Source organism: Choloepus didactylus, chromosome 1, assembly GCF_015220235.1.
Source record: "Choloepus didactylus isolate mChoDid1 chromosome 1, mChoDid1.pri, whole genome shotgun sequence".
Lineage (NCBI taxonomy): Eukaryota > Metazoa > Chordata > Mammalia > Pilosa > Megalonychidae > Choloepus > Choloepus didactylus.
In genome coordinates, this window is record NC_051307.1 from 109,478,895 (window position 1) to 109,501,415 (window position 22,521).

Genomic DNA, 22,521 nt, shown 5'->3' on the forward strand with positions numbered 1-22,521 from the left:
TTTGTATTTACCCTCATATTTACCAGTTCCATTGTGTTTTATTCTTTCTTGTAAATCTGAATTACCATCTTGTTTCATTTCTCTTTAGCCTGAAAAACTTCCTTTAGTGTTTCTTGTAGTGCAAGTCTGTTGGCAACAGTTCCTTTTTGTTTTGTTTATCTAAAAATTATAGGGTCTTTCAGTAGTTCTCCATTTAGTACAATTTAGTTTCCTGTTGCCCATAACATATTCCACTTTTTAGAAGTAAGCCTTGATAACAGTTCAGTGAATTTCCTTCCTGAGTTTTTCTATGAACACACACACACATACACTAACATATACACACACATACATACACATGCACACTTTAGATGCACATACATCTACCACAAACACACACAAACACACACATACACAAGTGCATTCACACACACACACACACACACACACACACACGCAGAGGCATCCTTCTTGGAGCCATGTTTGAAATAAGACTTGGTTCTCCTGACTCCTCCTCTAGGGTTCTTACACAAAACTAAATTATGTTCACTTCTCTGACTTGGTCTCTTTCATTGTTCTAAGGCACATATGTTTGTTACAAGTGAATAGAGCAAGAATATTGTTTCTCAGCTTTCAAACACAAGATTTTATAATAGATAACGACCTTCCCCAGGGTAAACAAATTGTCATCATGTCTGAACAGGTATAGTTGACCTTTGTCAGAACAATCCTACACTTTTGTTTTGGAGTAACCACTGAGTGTGGACTCAGGCAGGTCACTAACACAATTTTCAAGCACATTTGTCTGCTTCCTTAGTAACTAAGTCTGGGCCAAGATAAACTATGGTATTTCCTAGTGTAAAGAACATGGGCAGGGGTGCTTGGAGGGCACAGCTGGAATCTCAGCTCTGACTCTTGTTAGCTTGGTGCCTTGGGCACATTTAACAGAACTTAAGGAATATAAACAAGTTCTTTCTAGTGCTATGCAACTATAAGCATAGTTCAAATGTACTGAGCACTCTCTGTAATCTAAATGCTTTGTTCATGTTAACTCATTAAAGCCTTATAACAACCCTGACCTGTAGGCTTTATCATTATTCTCCACTTTATAGATGAAGATTACTCTGACGATGTGTGTCTCATATGTGGGAGAGCAAGATTTGAATCCTGGCAGTATAGCTTCTGAGTCGTGCCTTTAGCTACTTCACTATACTTATAATGTTAAGAGCAGGTGATTTGCAGTATGGGTGTCACTAACTGCAGTGAATGCATTTGTAGCATCCAGCTTTTATGCCTGGAATTACTCAGCTCACAGAGAACCTGCAGATAGTAAGGGATCCAAAGATTAATTTAGATCATCGTTTAATTCAAAGTAACATCAGTGGTCACATAATCTGGGGAAGCAAATAGTGTGCTTGACTACAGATTTTGACATTAACATCTGTGAAAAAAAACCCAGGAAAAGCCCAAGCTGCTTCTAGTTGGCTCATAGACTTTGAGAGTTTGGAGTGACCTCTGAAGGCCATATGGTCAACCTCCATCAAGTCCACCACAGATAAGAAATGGGGTGATATCGGAAGAGATAAGATGGATGGCATTTTGGCCATGGGACCTAGAAATTCTGAAATCCTGCCTTGATTAATCACATATATTATATCCTGAGAGTTTCCCAAGGGAGCTGTATATGCAAGGGATGGTGACTGTGACAGTGGGAAATAAGAACTCCAAGTGCCACTTATTAGCCTCATAGCCACCGCTCTGAGTACAACAGTGGCAAAGCTGGGTTGGAAAGCCTTGAGGCTTACCCTTCACCTCCCCAAGTCCCAGTCTCACTACCAGATGGCCTGAGGAAATGACATCTCTCAGATGTCTAAGAACCCCTGTGGAAAGGAGGGAAAGAGGAGTGGGGGGAAGGGAAATAGAGTGAGCGAACAGAACAAGAAGAAAAAAGTCCAATTCATTCCGGCTCAGCTAACTGATTCTATCACACAGTCATTCCATCCACTAATAAATCTGGGTCTGTCAGTTTCAGTTATCCAACTATCAGATCATTGGATTAGCAGCAACTTCTTCTTATGGCTAGGGCAGATATGGGCATCTCCTTCTGTATAATATAGTATGTGTGTGCGTGAGTGTATGCATATGTATGCATGTGTGAATATATGTATGGTTTATGTATATGTACAGAAAGAATTTTTAAAGAAAAGGGTAAGAAAATATAAAAAGTTGTTATGTTGTTTTTGAGTGGTACTTTTATTTAGTATTTTTCAAAATTTCTATAATGAGCACAAATTAATTACCTTCATAATGGAAAAAACTATTCAATAAAGTGTGGTACTAGAATGAAATCTAGTCTTCTAATACAAGAACAAAATAAAGGGCAATATCATATAGTACAGATGATAAATGCTAAAGCAGCAGTGCATAAGAGAAGCCATAGGGTTTGGAATAGTCAAGGAAGACTTCATGAAGAAAAGGGGCTTTTAGCAGGGCCATAAACACGGGAATGATGGAAACTGTTATTTTAAAAGCCCCATTACATTTACTGACTTGAGCTTTGATGTTTCATGTGCTATTGGATGTGACTTTTGTCTCTTCAGTTGAAATATCAAGTCCCTGGGGTCCAGGATTCTACTTCTTTTCTGCTTCTCTATTTTGCTCCCCTTCTTCCACCACTTAGGAAACCACTATAGTGGCTCTTTTAAGCCTCATTTATGAACTGTATCAAAAAGGCCCAGCTGCTTGTCCAAGTCCAGTTAAGCGTGCTGAGTTATTTGTGAGTCGAATAACAAATTAATGACATGTTCTCTTTGCCCCTGTAGCTCATCCTCAGAAAACATCCGGGGAACCTTATATGGAAACAAATTTGAACTTCCTGAAAAAGGAAGGTGAAGAGACTAAATTTGACGTCAAGGTAAGATCACCTTTAGTTTATTGATAGAGATTTTTGACATGAGAGCAGATTGCTGCCATAATTATCAATAAATCAGTATATATTGTTCCCCTGTTATGTACCATCATTACTTCCAAAAGAAGTGTCCTAAGGGTATGTAGCATAGACTAGTGTTTACAAGAGCTAGGTTTATAGGACTTTTTCTTTTTTTTCCTTTTTTCCTTCCTAATTGCAACTACTTACAAACAACAACAACAAAAAAGTTGGTATACATTGTGTCATTAGATTCCATTATGTGACAAAAACGTCATTTTATTCATGCCTATAATCTGACTTCATGTTCAACACACCATAGTATATAGTTCATGCATAAAAAGAACATGACAAAATTGCTTAGAACTACACACACACACACACACACACACACACACACACACACACACGAGTGCATGTATAACTGGTTATATCTGAATGAGTTCTGTAGGTTATGCCAATGTCAGTTTCTTGGTTTTGATACTATACCATAGTTGTGTAAGATGTTAACGGTAGAGGAAGCTGCAACTTCCTTGAACCTGTAATTATTTCAAAATAAGAGTTAAAAAAGAAAAGAGCATGAGCTTTGGAATCAGGCAAACCTGGATTTAAGCAACATGACATTTCTAAACCTCTGTTTCTCATCTATAAAAGTGGGGATAACAGAAGCTACCTTATGGAACTGTTTTGAGCATCAGTTGAGATAATATATGTGAGACTCCTCTGAAAATTGTCAAGCATCATATAATGTCAAAGTAGCATTATATTTAAAAACACAAGTAAAATGAACCCAGAAGGGGTTCCCATCTCCGTTCACTGAAAATGAAATAACCAGTTGATTGAATGGTTCGAAACCAGAGGTCAGGAGACCATGAGCTCAAGTAAACTTCAGAAGAAGTTGGACCCATCATCAGTCCCTAATGTGTCTGAATACAGGAACCCACAGGATTCCCCTGACCATGAAGGAGTCAGGCAGAGAGCAAGTCTTAGGCTTTTCTTCTTGGCAGCGGAAACAGTGTCGGAATGAGAATTCTCAGCAGACTTTTCTTAAAGAGATAAAGCTACATTCTTCTGTCAAACAGTTTAGTCATCCTTCAGTATTCTGGGCAGATTAGGATGTCACCACTGCTGTTGCTGAGTCCCTGTTGGTTGGGAGCCCTGCATCACCATGTCATCTTGAGTTAGGAAACAGCTTACAAATTAATAATCTTGTCCATTGATTTTAAAAAGTGAATAGAAATTTTTTAAAATGGGTAAATATGTTTAAACTTCATGTGACTTGATATCCATGAAGTCTTTGGAATCTTTAAAGTGATATAAAAAGTGTTTAACTGTGATAATCTTCAAAACTGGACATCAATTAATCTTTCTTTTGTGCAGCTGAGCTTCTGAGAGCGGGTCCTCTCTAAAGGGGCGGTGGGGGTGGTGGCAAGTGCAGCAAGGCCCAGATTCCCCCTTGAAGTCATCTGCCTTTGTCACCTGACTCACAGTGTGATTTGAACTGAGTTCATATTTCTGTGACTTAATTCGCCCATCTTTAAACAACATATTGATGACTTGCACACTTTATAAAGGTACCAAGGAAATTTGTAGGTAAATATAAAATAATTTATAAGAGTGAATTATTTTTGATAATTATGAACAATAAATATCAGTGCTATTTTATTTGTTGTAAAAAAAACACATTGTCAATAAATATAAAATACCTTTCCTCAGGGAAGACCTCAAAGTCCTTGAAACCAAAGGTTTCTATAAGCTATATATTACTTATATTTTGCATATCAGTAAAAATAGACAGTGTAAGAGCAGGATAGGGATAGAATCAGAAGCTTAAAGTATTGAATAGAATCCAAGAAGCTCTGGCCACCTAACTTTTGGTTCTTCTTTCAGCTGCTAAGCTGTTTGATTCCAACTCAAAGCGCATCCTACCAGGATGCTAGTTCTCTCATTGGCTTTGGCAGACCACCAACAGAATGGGTACTGTTAAGCAAGCACGGGTACCTGTTAGAATTGTCATTCTGTGCTTTAGTTGTTTGTTCCCTTACTACTGCTTTGTTTGAGTATTTAATGAAGGACTTTTCCCATATGTATGTATATTAACAATCAAGGAGGTGGAGAAGGCAAGGTAGGAAGAGGCTGCCAAAGGAGGTTAAACTTCCACTTACAAAGACCAAGTCTATGAGAAGGAATGTTAACAAAATCCATAAAGACATGAACAGCATGAGTAAGAAGAAAATGGATTTATGCACTAATCCCCAATTCCTAGACTTAGAAATCATTTTACAGCCAACATGCAACTAGGATATCACACCATGGGTAGTATAACCAGGGAAATTATTCCAAATATGTAAGAAAACTAGTCAGAAAAAGGTAGGTTAGATCTTCTGTTGCTCAGATGTGGCCTTTTTCTCTCTAAGCTCAACTCAGCAAATAAATTGCAGCAAGGGATTGAAAATGCCTACTTGACCAAAAGAGGAAAATAAAAAAAGAAAGGTTACAAGCTATGGTCACAGTGGCTGAGAGATCCCAGATAGAGTCGAGAGGCTATCCTGGAGGTTTCTCTTAAGCACACTCCAACTAGACATTCCAAATAGCCACAGCATGCCATGCCCCTACCAAAAGTAGTCCCCAAATACCTAGGTCCCTACCTGAGATTCTATAAAATACTCACTTGCTAAGTTTTAACTCTCAGAAACTTAAATCCAGTAAGGTGTTCCTATGCCAGACAAGTCCTAAAACCCAGAGGCAACAACCTCTTTTAGAACAACAATCAGTTGCAGCCCCCTTCCCCATACCATCATATTGAATGGGGAGCCCCCATTCAATATGAACAACTTAAGGTGCTCACCGTCTAGACACCCCTGAAGATGGACAAAGAGATTAAGTGAGAAGAAGGGGCAGTAACAGACAAGATAAGATTTAACAAAGGTCTATGAATACTGCAACTTTGTATGAATATATATATATATATAGATAGATAGATAGATAGATATTTTAGATGCTGGAGTGTTGGAATAGCTAGAAGGAGGTAAATGACATGGTGGAACTGTAACCTATAACATCCTTTGTAATTTCTTCTATAGTTATTCTTTGAATTGTGCTTTGAAAGTCTTCACCTTTCTGTATATACCCTATATTGCATAAAAAGGAAAGAACTGAAACTGTGGCACTGTAACCCACAGCAATTTTTGAAATTATCTATATAATTGCTTGTTGAGCTGTACATCAAATGTTAACACCTTTCTGTATGTGTGCTATATTTTTCAGTAATGGAAATAGCTGAAGTTGTAGAATGTGATCCATGATATTTTTTGAAATTTGCTCTTTACTTGTTAAATCATACTTTGAAAGTTATTATTATGTATACATGTTAAAGTTCACAATTTAAAAATGCATTTAAAAAAAGTTAGGTTAGAAAATAGATTCCTGTCTGAACAGTTCATGAATTATTTAAAAGCGGGATAAGGAGGCTAACATCAAGAACAATAACAAAACCTCGTGGCTCACACTCACTCCCTTTATCCAGTGTATAGACAGATGAGTAGAAAAATGGGGCAAAAAGGTAAATGAATAATGGGGGAGGAGGGTGTTTTGGGTGTTCTTTTTTACTTTTATTTTTATTATTTTTTTGGAGTAATGAAAATGTTGAAAAATTATTGGGTGATGAATGCACAGCTATATGATGAGACTGTGAACAATTGATTGTACACTTTGGGTGATTATATGGTATGTGACTATATCTCAATAAAATTGCAGGAAAAAAAAGAGAACCTATGCAAATACCAAAGGAAGAAAAAAAAACAATCACAGCTGCTTGTATTTGAGAACAACTTTCAAACACAGGTGAACATGCATCAGACCCAAAGTAGCAATTCTGACATTATTTTGGCCGTAAGCCTAGAACTCAAAAATGAAATGAAACCCCAGCCAGACTAGTAGGGAAAACCATCACATTTTGATAAATGCCACCCCTTGCCTTCTAGAATAAATGCTCATGCAAAAAAAGTTATGAACCAAAACCATGCATAATTGCTGCTAGAGTTGCTAATAGTAAGTGCCTGCAACTAAGATCAGGATATGATTTTATCATCACTGGAGCAATCATTCCCCTGAAAAAAGCTTCCCTCTTCTCTGGCAGAGGGGAGCCTTGCTGTTCTAGTTCTTTGGGAACTTGACCAGCTAAACTTGATGAGGCAGCTCAGACACTCCCTCTGAGCCACCTGGAAATCATGCTGTCAGGCGCTTGGCTCCTGGCGTAGTCTGGGAAAGCCTAGCCTTGCAGATTTGCAGTGGTTGTTGGCAGTAGTGATTTGACTATTTCCTGTTCCTCACGTCACCAGCTGGAAGCTGAGAGTTTGACTCACAGGAGCTTCTTTCCCCGGCGGCTCACATCACAACTTCTTCAGAAACTGGAAAGAAGCCAGCAGCTATTAAGAATTCTTTTTCCCTGAATGTAGAACCACAGGATAAAGAAAGAAATACTGTAGATTCTGTGAGCCAATGAAGAGTATTCTTGGGCACCTATTAAAGTCATTTAAAGTAGCAGAACCTTCCCAGGCTTCTGAGCAAACAGGAGCCCTAATGAAAACAGTAAGGGCCAGGAGGGAGGGGAGAGGTGAGGAAAGGATTGCTAACCCTGACTGAGGTCCAGATATTGTACCATTATACCAGGTGCTGTGTGTACCTGATTTCATGTCAAATCTTCATTACGTTGTGAAGGTTATGTTCTTGTTTTATCCATGCCACCCTTGAGACTCTGAAAGTTGAGTTTCCCAAAGGATCACACAACTAGTAAATGGTGAAACTGGGATTTGAAACTTGCAGTTCACTTAACCTAGCAGTTTACTTGTCTACCTAATTTATCTACCTGAATACTTTCTTAATCTACCTAGCTAGCAGTTACATAAACTCCCATACTCTAAATTTCCTCTTCTGCAAAATGGGGATAAAAAATAGCTCCTTCACAGGGTTGTTGATTAGATGAGAAATACGTGGAAAGCAACTAGCATGACGCCAACACACGGTGGGTCCTTAGTAGCTTTAGTAGTCCTATTGTATAGTCAGAATGTTCTGTGTAAACGATGAAAAGAAGTTAAAGGAGGGTCAGATTCAGGCCTTAAACTGTGTAGCTTCTCCTAATCTCAGATATGTACCTTTTAGCCAAATGATAACAAATCAGGGCCAAATTGTTTCTTGCTCTCTCACTTCTTTGAATCCCAAAAGCTTTCATTTAGCGTGTCTGATTCTCAACAAGAGAATTGTCTGAACTATAAGCACATTTCAGGGCTCATCTACACTGATGATCAGTGTTGGAGCTAACAGGAGACTCAAGAGGTTTTTTTTTTCCCCTTTCCTTGGCTGCTCAAGCAAACAGCCTAGCTTAAACAGTGGGAATTTATTAGCTTGTGGTTTTGAGGCTAAGAGAAAGTCCACATCCAGGTGTCATCAAAGCAATGCTTTCTTCCCAAAGATTGGCATTCTGGGGCTGCCGGTGATCCTTGGCCCTGGGCTCCTCTGTCACATGGCAGTGCACCTGGTGGCCTCTCCCTTTCCTTCTGGGTTCTACTGACCTGCAGCTTCTTGCTTCCTGTGGCTTTCTTTCTGTCTGTCCGAATTTCATTCTGCTTATAACTGACTCCTATCCTGTTTGAACTGGGCCACACCTTAACTGAAATAACCTCATCAAAGTTCCTGTTTATAATGGGTTCACACCCACAGGAATGGATTCAGTTTAAGAACATGATTTTCTGGGGTACATATAGCTCCAAACCACTACACAGAAATTCCCCCAAATCCTTCAGGAAGCCCTCAACCCAGCTTTCTGAAGAGTTTTTAGAACAAAGGTTCTCAGTGTCTCTTGTGCTCTGCAGCCCTGAGAAGGTTATAAATAATGCAGATTCCCAGGATCCACCCTCAGAGATTCTGATTCATGGATCTGGGGCTGGGTCCAGGAATCTACATTTGTACTGGTTGACTATAATGCAGGTGATAAAAGGACCACATCTTTGTAATGTTGTCCTAGAGGCTTTATTTATAGGCCATGAGGACTTCGGATAAAGGAGAACTTATAGGTTCATACCTGGATCTCTCAGGCTAATATAGAGTCGAAAATCCAAGGAATTGGGCTGGGGGCAATTATATTAAGCTATGAGAATGTGTTCTTGCTGAGAGATCTGAATGAGAAGAAAGAGAATAATATTAAAACCATTGTTGAACTTGCTCTTTGACCAGTAAAAATGACATTATTAAAATATTTGATGGATCCAATTTGGGCAGCTTATTCAGCTCAATTTAATATATATTATGAAAATTGCTATGCCTCATATAAAAATGACTTTAACATGGGACCTAAACTCAGGAGACTTACACATTTCATAGGGAAACAACATAAATCCATTAAGTTCTAATATAGAGTTACATACCTAAGTAAAAGTGATAATAAAATGTTAGAGAGTAGAAGAGGGAGCATTTCATAGAAGGGGTATTGGGGATAGGTTTTTCACAGGGAGTGGCACTTGAATCCAACTTTAAAGAATAAATACAATTTTCAAAGGTAGGTAAATGGGGAAGGGAATTCCAGGATAGACAAAAGTCTGAAGGGACAGAGGCTCTTCTGGGAATGGTTCAAGAAAGCTGGAAAGGTAGACCAGAGACAAGTTGTTGAAGGCTTTGGTTGAGGATTATTGAGCAGGGAGGGCATGGACAGACTGTGACCTATGTATTGGGAAGGTAACTCTGGTACCACAGTGAAGAGTAGATTTGAGAGGTGTGATGGTTAATTTCATGAATCAGTTCAGTTAGGTTATAGTATCCTAGCCAAACATTGGCCTAATCTTCACTTTGAAGGTATTTAAATCATTAGTCAGTTGATTGCATCTATGGCTGATTACGTCTACAATCAACAAAGGAGTTTGCCTTCTGCAACTCATCTAATCAGCTGAAGGCCTTAAACGGAGAAATGATGATTTCAGCAGTCAGAAAAGAAGAATTTCTATCTCTACTCCAGACAGCCAGTTCTCCTGGAGAATTCATGGTCACCTTCATTGAATTTCCAATTGTGACCTGACCTACAGAATTTGGACTTCCAATCCCCTTGGTTGTGTGAGCCAATTCCTATAACAAACCTCTTAATGTTTACATATATACCCTGTCAGTTCTTTTTCTCTGGAGAACCTGACTAATACAAGAGTCCAGAGATTAGATGAAGGCAGGCAGGCCGACCCACCAGCCAGCAGCAACTGGCACATTCTAAGTGAGACTTCAGGAACGAGAGTCTGTTAGTGTCAGTGGGAAAAGGGGAGATGGGCAGAGCTCATATCCATTGAGCCAAATGTTCTTCCCAGTGCCAGGAACACACTAGACTCTCAGAGAAAGTTTGATGAATGAAGGAGTAGATCGAGACAGAGAAGATAAAGGGAAGGGTTTGATATGGAGGGAAAGGAAGACATTGAAGACAAGTCTGAGGTTTTTTCTTAGATTCCTCATGGGATGAATTTATTGGCTCAGAGAGAGCACTCAGGAGGTGCCACAGGAAGGGAGGACTTAGAAAGGCTGAGTCTAGCATTTGTGGAGTCTCACTGAGCTATAACAGCAACCACACCCTGTCAGTGAGGCTAATTCTGCCCCAGAGGTTGCGATCATCCCCACAGCAATGGTACTAGGCGAGTCTACCCAGAAGCCTTGTAGCTTATGTGGAAATTATTTGTGAACTAGTTTAGGAACTAAATTTGTTGACCCAAAGATTGGTCTACTAAAGCACTTTGCCGACCTGTGATTTTATTTACAAGTTAAGATTTACAAACATATGAAAATTAAGTTACATTGAAATATGTGCATTGAGCCCCCCGTATTAAAAAGGTTAAAGTCACATGAAGTCAAACAGCCTGAGAAACTTTAGTATATATGAGCAATTTCTTTTCAGTGTCCTTGGCACAGTTTACTCCTTTAACTTTTCTTGGTTTGGGAATGGGAGAAAGGTTTCACGTGACATGTTCCTTGATTTCTGGTATCTTAAACAGAATTACAGCCTTGCAAATCATTGTTGAAACAATGTTTGCAGTCAGTTTTTTAAGATGTTTTCCCCATAGGCAAAATATTATAGTATTTAAAGTATAAGGCTAGCCTATAAAAGTCAATTTAATCAGTAAGAAAATTGAACTAATTACTAAAAATACTAGCTGAGAAATTCAAGATCTTCTATAAAAGAGATGCTGAGAAAATTTCAAAATAGGGAAAGTTTGCATTTGGGTCCCATTCCCCTATCTTTCTCTGAAACGTTCCCATTTCCACAAAGCCTCAGGACTGTGTATGCTTATCTCCTCAAACCTACCCGTCCTCTCCAAAGGGCTTCAGTCCATAAAATGTCCTAAAAGCTTCCCCTCCCCTCCCTCCTAAACACCCTCCCAATGCATCTGATCTGGACTAGGGGTAGGGGAAAATCTGAATGAACTAGTTCAGAGCAATGCATGGATGATGGGTACCTGAGAGCCCCTTAACCCTCCTAGAAATATTTGCAGTTTTAAAAAGGACAGCCCAGGTATCCAAAGGAATCTTCAAGCAGTGTCTTTTTCCAGCAATGAAGCAGAGAGTAGGAAAAATGCTAGGACGGGGCCAGTGGCGTGGAGCAGATAGAGCAGACTAGGAATCTGCTCCTATGATAGATTCTCTAAGTGGTCCCTGCTCTTTAAAGGTTCTTCCTGTTCTACCCGCTGAGTCTTAACAGAAATAAGGGTGTCCTCCCCTTTCTCAGCAGAACCATCAATGGGATGGGGGCTGGCAGAGCCACCCACTCACAAGGCTGGTGCTTTTCATGCTGGGATTGCGTCCCTTGGACCACCCTGGACTGAGGCTGGAGGTGAACGCCCTCTGGAGAAGTTTCCTTTACTTTCTTCCCCACTGTTCTCCCCCCACCCTTCTATTTGGTGGAGAAAATTCTGATAATTATTCAGTGATTCTTACTTGACATATGTCATCATTTACGGGTTTTCATAATTAATTTACATTGCCAGAAATCACTTAATTTTTAATCCTTCATGTAGTCATCATTCTTTATACTTTAAATAAAAAAGGTAGCCCCGGCCCTTTGATATCTGCCTTAACTTTTCTCTCTTGGAATTAGGTCAAATAGCTTTCCTATATAAGAAATGTGAGAATATAACAAATAACACTCTAACCTTAAATTACCAGATACTACCACTTTAAAAGAATTGGAACTGAAATTGCTTTCCTAAAATCATAAAGTGAAATCATTTAACTTCAGGGAAAAACTAATTTGATTCGATTAAAATGCTGCTATCTTGCCTTTAGGGGACAAAATTTAATAATCAACTGAAAATTAACTATTGATACTTTTCAAAATATAAGTTAAAAAAAAAGATTTACATATTCTTCAGAGAAGCTGAATACACAATTCCTTCAGACTAGGAACTTACCTGTCTTGTTTTTTCAATTTTGAAAACGTATTCCTTCAAAAACAGATTAAGGTTGTTAAGAAGACTTACAAGAAGTCATTATTAAAAGTGTGACTGGAGAACTTGTAGTTTTTATGTTGGTTGGTGTCACTTTGGATCTGGAGACAGGCTGGGGGTTAGAGTTTAGGGTCAGGAGAATGATGTTGAACCCAGAGCAGTTCCCCAGCCTGTCAGCCTTCACCATCATCCTTTGCCTTTGGGATAAAATGAACATAAAGGTTGGAGTAGGGTGGGGTAGGGATGGGTAGGTGGCTTCCCCACCTGACTGGCCTCCCGATGGGATGGCCCATGGGTTGGTTCCCTTTCAAACACTTGGCTGAGAAACTGGTCCCCACCCCTCCCCACATGCTGCCATCAGTATCCGCTAGGGACAACTCCAAGTCAGAGTGACTTAAGGAAAGCAGGATATGAGTTCACAAGAAATTGTTGCTCTGCTTTAAAAAGCATTGTTTTATAATTGAGGCTTATAAGGGCCCCCTAACAAAAAATATAGCACCAGTAAATACAGAAGAAATGATGGAGTTGGAAAATCATAATGTAACTTTACAATGGAGCAACCTGGAAGATACCAGGACAAAAAAAATCACTAAAAAACATTTGTGGCAAAATTGGCAAAATTTAAACATAGACTAATCCAATGTCAAATTTCATATTTGTATAATTGTCCAAGGGGGTTATGTAAAAGAGCATTCTTGTTCTTAGAAAATACACACTGAAGTATTTAAGGTTAATGGGAAGTATGTCTGAGAAGTTACTTTTAAATGTTTCATAAAAATAAATAATTATACATATAGAAAAAAAAATAGGTAGAACCAATTTGTGGATTGGTCTCTGGTCAATTTTCTCAGTCCATTATTTGAATAAAAGGACCAGATTCAAGCATTTACTTGAATATGCCCTCTTTCCTTCTAGAACTTTCAGGAACCTTAAGTTAAAATTTCCCAAAAAGGTCTCTGGCTGCAATTTAGAAAATGGATGCCTTGGGAGATTAAGTGACTTGGCCAATATCTCAGAGCTAGTTAGTAATATGGGATCCCTGTTATACACGAGTAGGTAGCTGAGGCCCAGCACTTACTGAGGGTCAGCCTGTGTCGTGAGGGCTTTACATACATTACCTCATTTAATTTCAACATGCAGATACTAAAGAGCCAACCATAAGTACCAATTATTGAGCTCTTTCTTTGTGCAGAATTTTTATACTTTACATCTAATCACCACAACAGCTCTTGGATGTAGATTTAATTATCAGTATTTTACAGATGACAGAACTAAGGTAGTCAAGTCAAGTCCTGCCCAAGGCCATTTTAAAATAAAAAGTAAGCCAGGGATTCTCACCCACGTCTGCTTCTTACTCTTAAGTTGGTGCTTTTTCACTCTATAAGATGTTTTCAAATTACAGATCTAGATGGTGATAGTGAACTCAGTTTGGTGAGTTAGACAATATTAAAAAAGAGAAAGAGGGCCGAACCCGGTAGAATAGCATAATTTAAAAAAAGTAGAGTATATCACATGTGGTAAGGGCAAGTTACAATATACTTTTTTTCCAGTTATTTATGTGTGCATTTTATGATGTAAATGTACTTCTTGAGGACTATGGTCAGATTTTGAAAGCTAGTCAACTATAATACAACTGATCTGTCTAAACCTTATCAAAACATTGGTCTACAGTGCAGTTAACTACCTCACTGCAGGCTCTTATTAAAGCATTCCCCAAATCTGCTCTGGATCCTCCCATTACATCCTAAATGCCACCAGTGTTGTACTCCATCAAACATGATTGGTAGGGAAGTTCTCTCTCCCAAACCAATTGTCTGTCGTGACAGCAGGAACATGGATTGACTGAACCAAGTGCCTGCACAGGCATGTCAGCAAGCCCATGGGGGTACCTCATGGCACCCTATAATTTATAGGGACGTTATCTCTCAGAGTAAAGAGTGACAAATTCCATATCTATACCTTGAATCATTTTTTTTTTTTTTTTATTTTCCATCACTAGGTTATTATGAAATAAAAGGCTCTTCAATCCACCCTGCTAACAACAGATAAATAGAATTGGAGAGAACACAATTCATTTTACAAGCAGTTGGAGGAACTTTGGTTAGTAAAATCGGTTACTCTCCATGAAGGCCCTGTATTACATGTTAGGGATCCAAAAATGAGTAAGGCCCTCAAGCTCAAAATCCAGTGAGCATTTCAGGCAAAGGTAACATCACAGATGAGGAACTAGAAAGATACAAAGTAACATTAACTGCTATATTAACTTAATTCAACTTTATATAGAAAATGTGACTAAAAAGCTTTGGCAGTGTGGTAAAAATAACCTAGACTGGTTTGAATTCTGGGACTGGTATCTACTTAACTATATTGACTCATGAAAAATATTTTCTAGTCTCTAGTCAAATATATATATATAATAGAGGGAATTAAAAATTATTTGAATGATGTCCTATTTTAAAAGAAAAAAATAAATAAACCTGGAATGTAAGATTGTCATTGTATTTAGAGCTGAATTGGCAAAACTCGTATCCCAGATACTCCTTTATTTGTTAACTTGCTTTCTGGATCTGATACCAGACTTTAAAAGACATCTAAGGAAAAAATTGAAGATCCATGATTTTCTTTCTTCCACTGGAAATTTTTTAAATTGCTGATTCTGTGGCCAGTATTAGGGGTAACAAAACAACCTGATCTTGACTACTTCCTGTTAATTCAGGGGGAGGACTCGCTCCTTACATTGTCAACAGCTAGCTGAGCAACTGTCACTCGCTGACTTTGTAAGGAGGCTTCCCACAACTGTTCCCCAATCTGGGGAAAGCTCATCCTTCAATGTCCAGCTCCAATTTGCAGAGAACATATATGTTACCTGCTAAATTTCCATTAGCAATACATTTGCAGGGGGGCCCTCTCTGAATCTATACTTCCTTCTCTGAGATTTAAATTAAGTAATCTAAACAGAAACATAACCTGATTTATAAAGCTTAAATGGTGATTCCACAGCATATGATTTAAAATATTGCTTGAAAAGAATAAACAAATCATGTATTCCATACAATGGAATACTACTCAGCAATAAAAAGAATTAGCTATTAATGCAGGCAACACCAGGGATGCATCTGAAAAGCATTTTGCAAAGTGAACGAAGCCACACTTAAAAGGCTACATAGTCTGTGATTCCATTTACATACATTCCAGAAAGGGCGAAAAATCATAGGGTCAGAAATCAGAGCGGTTGCCAGAGGCTGGGAGTAGGGAGCAGAGTGACTATGAAGGGGCGTATGGGAATTTGGGGGTGATGAAAATGTTTTGTATCTTGATTGTGGTGATTTCATAACTGTATATATTTGTCAAAACCAAACTGTATATATTAAAAGAGTAATTTTACTATATATAATCATACCTCAATAAACCTGACTTTCAAAAGATAAAAATATATTGCTTGAAATGGAAGTACATTCCTAGAAGGAAGGATAATTTACTATCTAATCTTTGTTCACTCTCCAATTTGTATTTTGACCCCAAGTGAATTTTTACACAGAAATTGTGCAACTAAATCTAAATAGTTCCTAGATATTTTTGTTTTATAATAAAACAATTATTAATTAAGAATTTAAAAGCTTTACTATAAAGGATCAGGTCCACAAGCATTTTTATTTGATTTTTAATTTTAGAGGCAGGTCTTTGTACCAAAACAAAGACCAAAAAAAAAAACAACCGAACAAAAAAAGCACTAAGTTTTCATCAATATTCACTTTCATTAGTTTCTTAAAATACCATTAGTCTATTACACTGTTTGAATGGTCCCATTGGCAAATGTCGGAAAAAACTTGAAAGAAAAAAAAAAGATGTCAATGCAAAACGTAAGTACTGCAGATACAATTTCAAAGATTTAGAGCTTCGCTTAGAAAAAAAATACCTTGTGAAGATGGACTTTTTAAATGCACCCCCTTATCTTCATTAATTTTAAAGCACCTAGCACAGTGCCCCCTTCTGGGCACTTAATATCAAGTTGCTTTGAATCCACAGTAATTAGCTTCTCCCAGAAATCAAATAGGTGTGGCTTTTTCAGAATAACACATCATTTGTTTCTCAAAAAGAAGTAAGACTCCCACTCAGTTTAGTCTCAAGAAAATATAGTTTTAACAATGAAGAGAATTTATATACTACACAGAGTACAAGAGGATCATAAAATTATTAACTAATAAAGAACAAATAGATAATGAGCCAGTATTTGAGTCCTTCCTGCATGCCAGGCCCGATTTAGATCCCACATACATGTATAAACGTCACCACAGCCCCGTGAGGAGGGTGCCAGGGGACCCGCACTGTAGATGAGGACATCGAGGCAGGCGGAGAGGTAACTGAACTCGCCCAAGGCTTCACAGCTGCCGAGTGGTGAGCCTGGGTTCCCAGTCTACACAGTTGACCCCGCCTCTTTCCTGCCTACACAACCGGCTAATCGAGGAGGCAGGGTAATATGAAGGACCTTTGATCACCAGTCTGTAAAAGTGGAAGCTGGACTTATCTCATCTCTGCCTCTAGCTTTCTCTTTTGACCTCAGGCAAATTACAGCTTCTCTAGACCTGGATAGGGAAATGTTGAATCAAATGATCTCTTATTGTCCCTTCTAGCTCAAATTTGGAATCTTTTTTAAGGATCATTGATGTTAATAGCCATTCATTATTAAAGAAAAAAGACAGCTGCTTTTGAGAATGAGTTTTTGATGTTCTAAAGGAAGTCTGAATGGCAAACTGTAACAGCCCCACAGAATGGTTGGGGGAAACCCAAGAAAGAATAAGATGGGAAGTTAAATCTGTTGTTCATCTACAAAAAAATTTTTTTAATGTTTTTTAAAAAGCCCAAAGAAATTGAGGGTAAGAAATACAGTATAGAGATTAAAAGGCCTCAAAAAAGCAAATAGACTATCTTACCAAAATTTATTTCATCCCAGAAAGAAGAATTACTTGAAAGCAGTCAAGATGGAGAGAACACTGAACTGGAGCCGCTTCACCATGTTGAAAGTCTTTCCCCTAGCAGGTAAGATTGCAGAATTCCTTTGTAGTCTACCCTTCGACTGGGGAAGGGATCCTCTGTTTTAAATCTTACCACTTTCTCAGATAAAATCACATTTATTCTATATACTAACTTTCATCTTTGTACCTGAAAACAAAACTCATGAATCTCACAAAAGCAACAAGCAAAAGATCTGAAAAAGACATCCTTAAAAACCAAGCTTCCAAGGATAGCCAGTGTTTTTTTCAAAAAAAGGATTATTAAGAAAATATTAAATGTAAACTCCTTTTGACATTGATTAAAATGTGGCTTAAAAACATTTAAAGGCTATGGGTGCCCAAAAGATGAAATTTATACAAACTTAATGCTATTTTTGGTCTATACAAAGGTGTTTGCATTTGAATGCTATGCAGTTCTGAAAGCCTGAGTTAGGGAGGTTAAGACCAGAAGCATAGAGGCAAATTCATTTTTTAAAAATCTTTTTTATACTTGACTCACCATCATTACTTCTATTCTAGCACTTATCACATTGTTTATAATTGCTTGTTCCCCTTTCCTCTCATACACACACCATTTGACTCCCAAGCTGCTTCTATCCCCAAGATCTCTTAGCAAAAAAAAGGCCCATAGAAGGAAAGAACAAACATCTTTAGGAACTTGCCCCTTGATTGAAGCCAATATTGGTTTAATTAGACTACTTTATATTCTTTCATTTTAAGGTATACTCAAGAAAACATACACAGGGATCTTACTGCTCAATCCAGCATATCTGAAAATGAGATTGTGTTTAGTGGAGCTGTCACTGAAAAGTACTACTTAGTAAAGTATTCCATTGTTTGTTTTATGTGATTATATATCTTTTAAGACATTTGTAACTATCACTAACAACCATACCTATTTTCATAATTTTTAAAAAAAGTCTTAGTGAAATGGATGCTTTAAGATATGAATTATTGTCTTAATTTACAGTGAAACATTAAATTATATTCTTAACGAGAAATACAAGGGGGGAAAAGTTAAGCATGTAACTAACGAAACAAAGATATCTTCAGGATTCTTGCAAAAGAACTTTGAGAAAAGGCAAAATTAGAAAAATGGATTAAGCGAGTAACAGAATCTAGAAGTCTACTGTTTTTGTTCTACCACCAGCTTTGAATCAATACCTTATGGTTACCAATCTTTGCTGTAACAGTTTGATCTATATTTCCTTATTCACTCTGGATTTCATCAGCTCGAGTTTTTGATGCATAACTAATATAAATCTGTCAATGCTAGAGTTGATAGGTACAATATGCTTGGCAAACAGTAAGCATTCAGATTGTGTTGAATAAATTACACACTTTTAAAGTAGTTTAGGTAAAATATTATGCCAGATACTGTCCATTAACAGTCTGAATAATTAAAACAATTTTCATATTTTAATGGCTTGCCAGAGTAACACTACATTATTATATTTGAAAAAAATAAAAATGAAAATTTTGAATGCTATGTGATAGCACTGTGCCGAGTCCCCATGTTCAGAATTATGTTTTAGTTAGAAAAAAACACATGAAACAATTAGTAGGTAATAGAGAAACATATGTGATTAAGTTTACATTTTGTGGGGAGAGCAGGAGGAAATGCTAAACCAAGGAGCGGGAGTCGGGCAAGATGGCGGCATAGAGAGGAGTGGAAGCTAAGTAGTCCCCCTGGAACAACTACAAAAAACCAGAAACAACTAGTAACTAATCCAGAATAACTGCTGGGGGACAAACAAGACCATCCATTCATCATACACCAGCCTGAATTGGGAGGAATGCCCGAGAACACAGCATAAAATCTGTGAGTAAAACCTGTGGAACCAGGTTGGGAGACCCCCTCCCCCATAGCCCGAGCTGCGGAGCCGCGTGGTGCCAGAGAGAAGCTCTCTCCCAGCAAGCGAATACAGCTCAGCTGAGCTCCAACTGGGGTTTTAAGTAGCGAGTGTGAACTGCTCACTACAGGTACGCAGCCCCAAAAAACAGACAGAGGCTTTGGATGACGACTGACCTGGGAGAGCCTGAGGGTTGCCTTGGACTGGGTCTGAAGGGGACCATCTGTTTCTTTTTTGGCTCAGTGGAGAAAGCCCCAGTCATTTTCAGTTTCCAGGGCTGTGACTCTGGGAAGAGTGGAGACACCACAAGCAGAGAGCGAGACCATTGAAATGCTAATGACCTCCACCTGAGGGGTCTGTCTTCTCTAGGAGGAAAGGGGTGGGGCCCTTTCCATTCAGAACCAGACCCCAGAGCCTGGGGGAACATGGCCATACCTCCTCACACCAGTCAAGAATTATAGGCTAACAGGCATCACCTGCTGGGCAGAAAAGCACAATGACCTGAGGCATCACAGGGTGGAGCAATTTTCTCAGACACCTGCAGGGAAACCAGATACTGAATATTTCTTCCCTCTGGGACCTGAGCCTGTTCTGGTCTGAGAAAACCTGATTTGGATAACCAAGGAAACCATGCCTAGACAACAGAAAATTACAACCTACACCAAGAAAAACAAAGTTATGGCCCAGTCAAAGGAACAAACGTACACTTCAACTGAGATACAGGAATTTAAACAACTAATGCTAAATCAATTCAAAAAGTTTAGAGAAGATATTGCAAAAGAGATAGAGGTTGTAAAGGAAGAACTGGACATGTATACAGCAGAAATCAAAAGTTCAAAAAACCTACTAGTAGAATCTATGGAAATGAAAAGCACAACACAAGAGATGAAAGACACAATGTAAACATACAATAGCAGATCTCAAGAGGCAGAAGAAAACACTCAGGAACTGGAGAACAAAATACCTGAAAGCCTACACGCAAAGGAGCAGATGGAGAAAAGAATAAAAAAATATGAGCAACGTCTCTGGGAACTCAAGGATGAAACAAAGTATAATAATGTACGTATCATTGGTGTCCCAGAAGGAGAAGAGAAGGGAAAGGGGGCAGAAGCAATAATAGAGGAAATAATTAATGAAAATTTCCCATCTCTTATGAAAGACATAAAATTACAGATCCAAGAAGCGCAGCGTACTCCAAACAGAAGAGATATGAAGAGGCCTATGCCAAGACACTTAATAATCAGATTATCAAATGTCAAAGACAAAGAGAGAATCCTGAAAGCAGCAAGAGAAAAGCAATCCATTACATACAAAGGAAGCTTAATAAGACTATGTGCGGATCTCTCAGCAGAAACCATGGAGGCAAGAAGGAAGTGGTGTGATATATTTAAGATACTGAAAGAGAAAAACCACCAACCAAGAATCCTATATCCAGCAAAGCTGTCCTTCAAATATGAGGGAGAGCTCAAAATATTTTCTGACAAACAGACAATGAGAGACTTTGTGAACAAGACACCTGCCCTACAGGAAATACTAAAGGGAGCACTACAGGGTGATAGAAGACAGGAGTGTGTGGTTTGGAACACCATTTTGGGAGATGGTAGCACAACAATGTAAGTACACTGAACAAAGGTAACTATGAATACGGTTGAGAGAGGAAGATGGGGAGCACGTGAGACACCACAAGAAAGGAGGAAAGATAATGACTGGGACTGTGTAACTTGGTGAAATCTAGAGTATTCAACAATTGTGATAAAATGTACAAATATGTTGTTTTACGAGGGAGAACAAGCAAATGTCAACCTTGCAAGGTGTTAAAAATGGGGAGGCATTGGGGGAGGGATGCAATCAGCATAAATTAGAGACTGTAACTAATAGAATCATTGTATTATGCTTCCTTTAATGTAACAAAGGTGATATACCAAGGTGAATGCAGATAAGAGAGGGGGATAGGGGAGGCATGTTAGACACTTGACATTGGTGGTATTGTCTGATTCTTTATTCTACTTTGATTTAAGGTTATTTTTCCTTTTGCTGCTTCCTAGCTGTCATTTTTTTTTTCCTCTTTCTTTTGCCTTTCTACCTTCTTTGACTCTCCCTCCTGCCTTGTGGAAGAAATGTAGATGCTCTTGCTTAGTATGAGCAGAATGTTCAATTAGGATGAACTTAAATGTTTGGAAATGAACAGGGGTGTTGGTAGCAAGATGTGAGAATAACTAACAGCGCCGAATGGTGTGTGAAAGAGGTGGAAAGGGGAAGCTCAGAGTCATATATGTCACCAGAAGGAAAGTTGGAGGTCAAAAGATGGAAATGTATAAAACTGAATCCTATGGTGGGCAGTGTCCATGATCAACTGTACAAATACTAGAAATCACTTCATGAACCAGAACAAATGTATGACAATACAATTAGAAGTTAATAATAGAGGGGCATATAGGGAAGAACTATATACCTATTACAAACTATATACTACAGTTAGTAGTATTTCAACATTTTTTCATAAACAGTAACAAACGTACTATATCAATACTAGGAGTCAACAATTGAGGGAGGTTGGTTAGGGATAGGGGAGGTTTAGAGTTTCCTTTTCTTTTTTTATTTTTTCATCTTTCACTTTATTTCTTGTCTGGAGTAATGAAAAGTTTCTAAAAATTGAACAAAAATTAAGTGTGATGGATGCACAGCTGTATGAGGGTACCCAGGGGCAAGTGGTTGTACACTTTGGATCTTTGGATAATTGTATGGTATCTGAACAATCTCAATAAAAATGGAAAAAATAAAAAATAAAAATAAATAAATAAATAAATAAACCAAGGAGCAGAATTAGGGATGGAGTGCCACGATTTCAACAGCTACAGGAGTAGAAACTGTTTCTAGCAAGGGAAACTAGCTTAAGCAAAGGTAGGGCCGTGAATGAGATTTGTGATGGATAATAGTAACAGTGAGAAAAACAAAGCTACAGGGAATGAAGGAGGAAAGGAAGAATTCTAGACCTTGAAAACCAGGTACAAGAGTTTAGACTTGATGCTGGAGACAGTAAGGAGTCTTTGAAGTCTGGAGCAAAGGAATATTGTAATGAAAGCTCTGATGAGGGCTTGTCTCATAGTAGAATGCAGAAGCAAAAGGAGGAAAAAAAGGGAGGCATCTAACATGTCTCTGATTATTACAGCAGAATGAATAAACCTGTATATCAAGAGTTCCCTATTCCTGATGGTAGCACAACATTGTAAATATAATTAACAACACTGACCTTTATACTTGAAAGTGGTTAAAATCAGAAATTT

At 38.3% G+C, this 22,521-nt stretch overlaps 1 protein-coding gene across 5 annotated transcripts in view; it reads left to right on the top strand.

Moving 5' to 3' along the window:
• The window catches only part of MCF2L2 (MCF.2 cell line derived transforming sequence-like 2), a 337,731-nt gene that overhangs the window by 200,050 nt on the left and 115,160 nt on the right, over positions 1–22,521 (top strand). For all 5 annotated transcript variants that reach the window (XM_037839691.1, XM_037839680.1, XM_037839694.1 and 2 more), the window contains 2 exons: positions 2,802–2,893; positions 17,324–17,409. In XM_037839691.1, the coding sequence (XP_037695619.1) occupies positions 2,802–2,893; positions 17,324–17,409 (178 nt within the window). The remainder of the gene's footprint in view (positions 1–2,801; positions 2,894–17,323; positions 17,410–22,521) is intronic.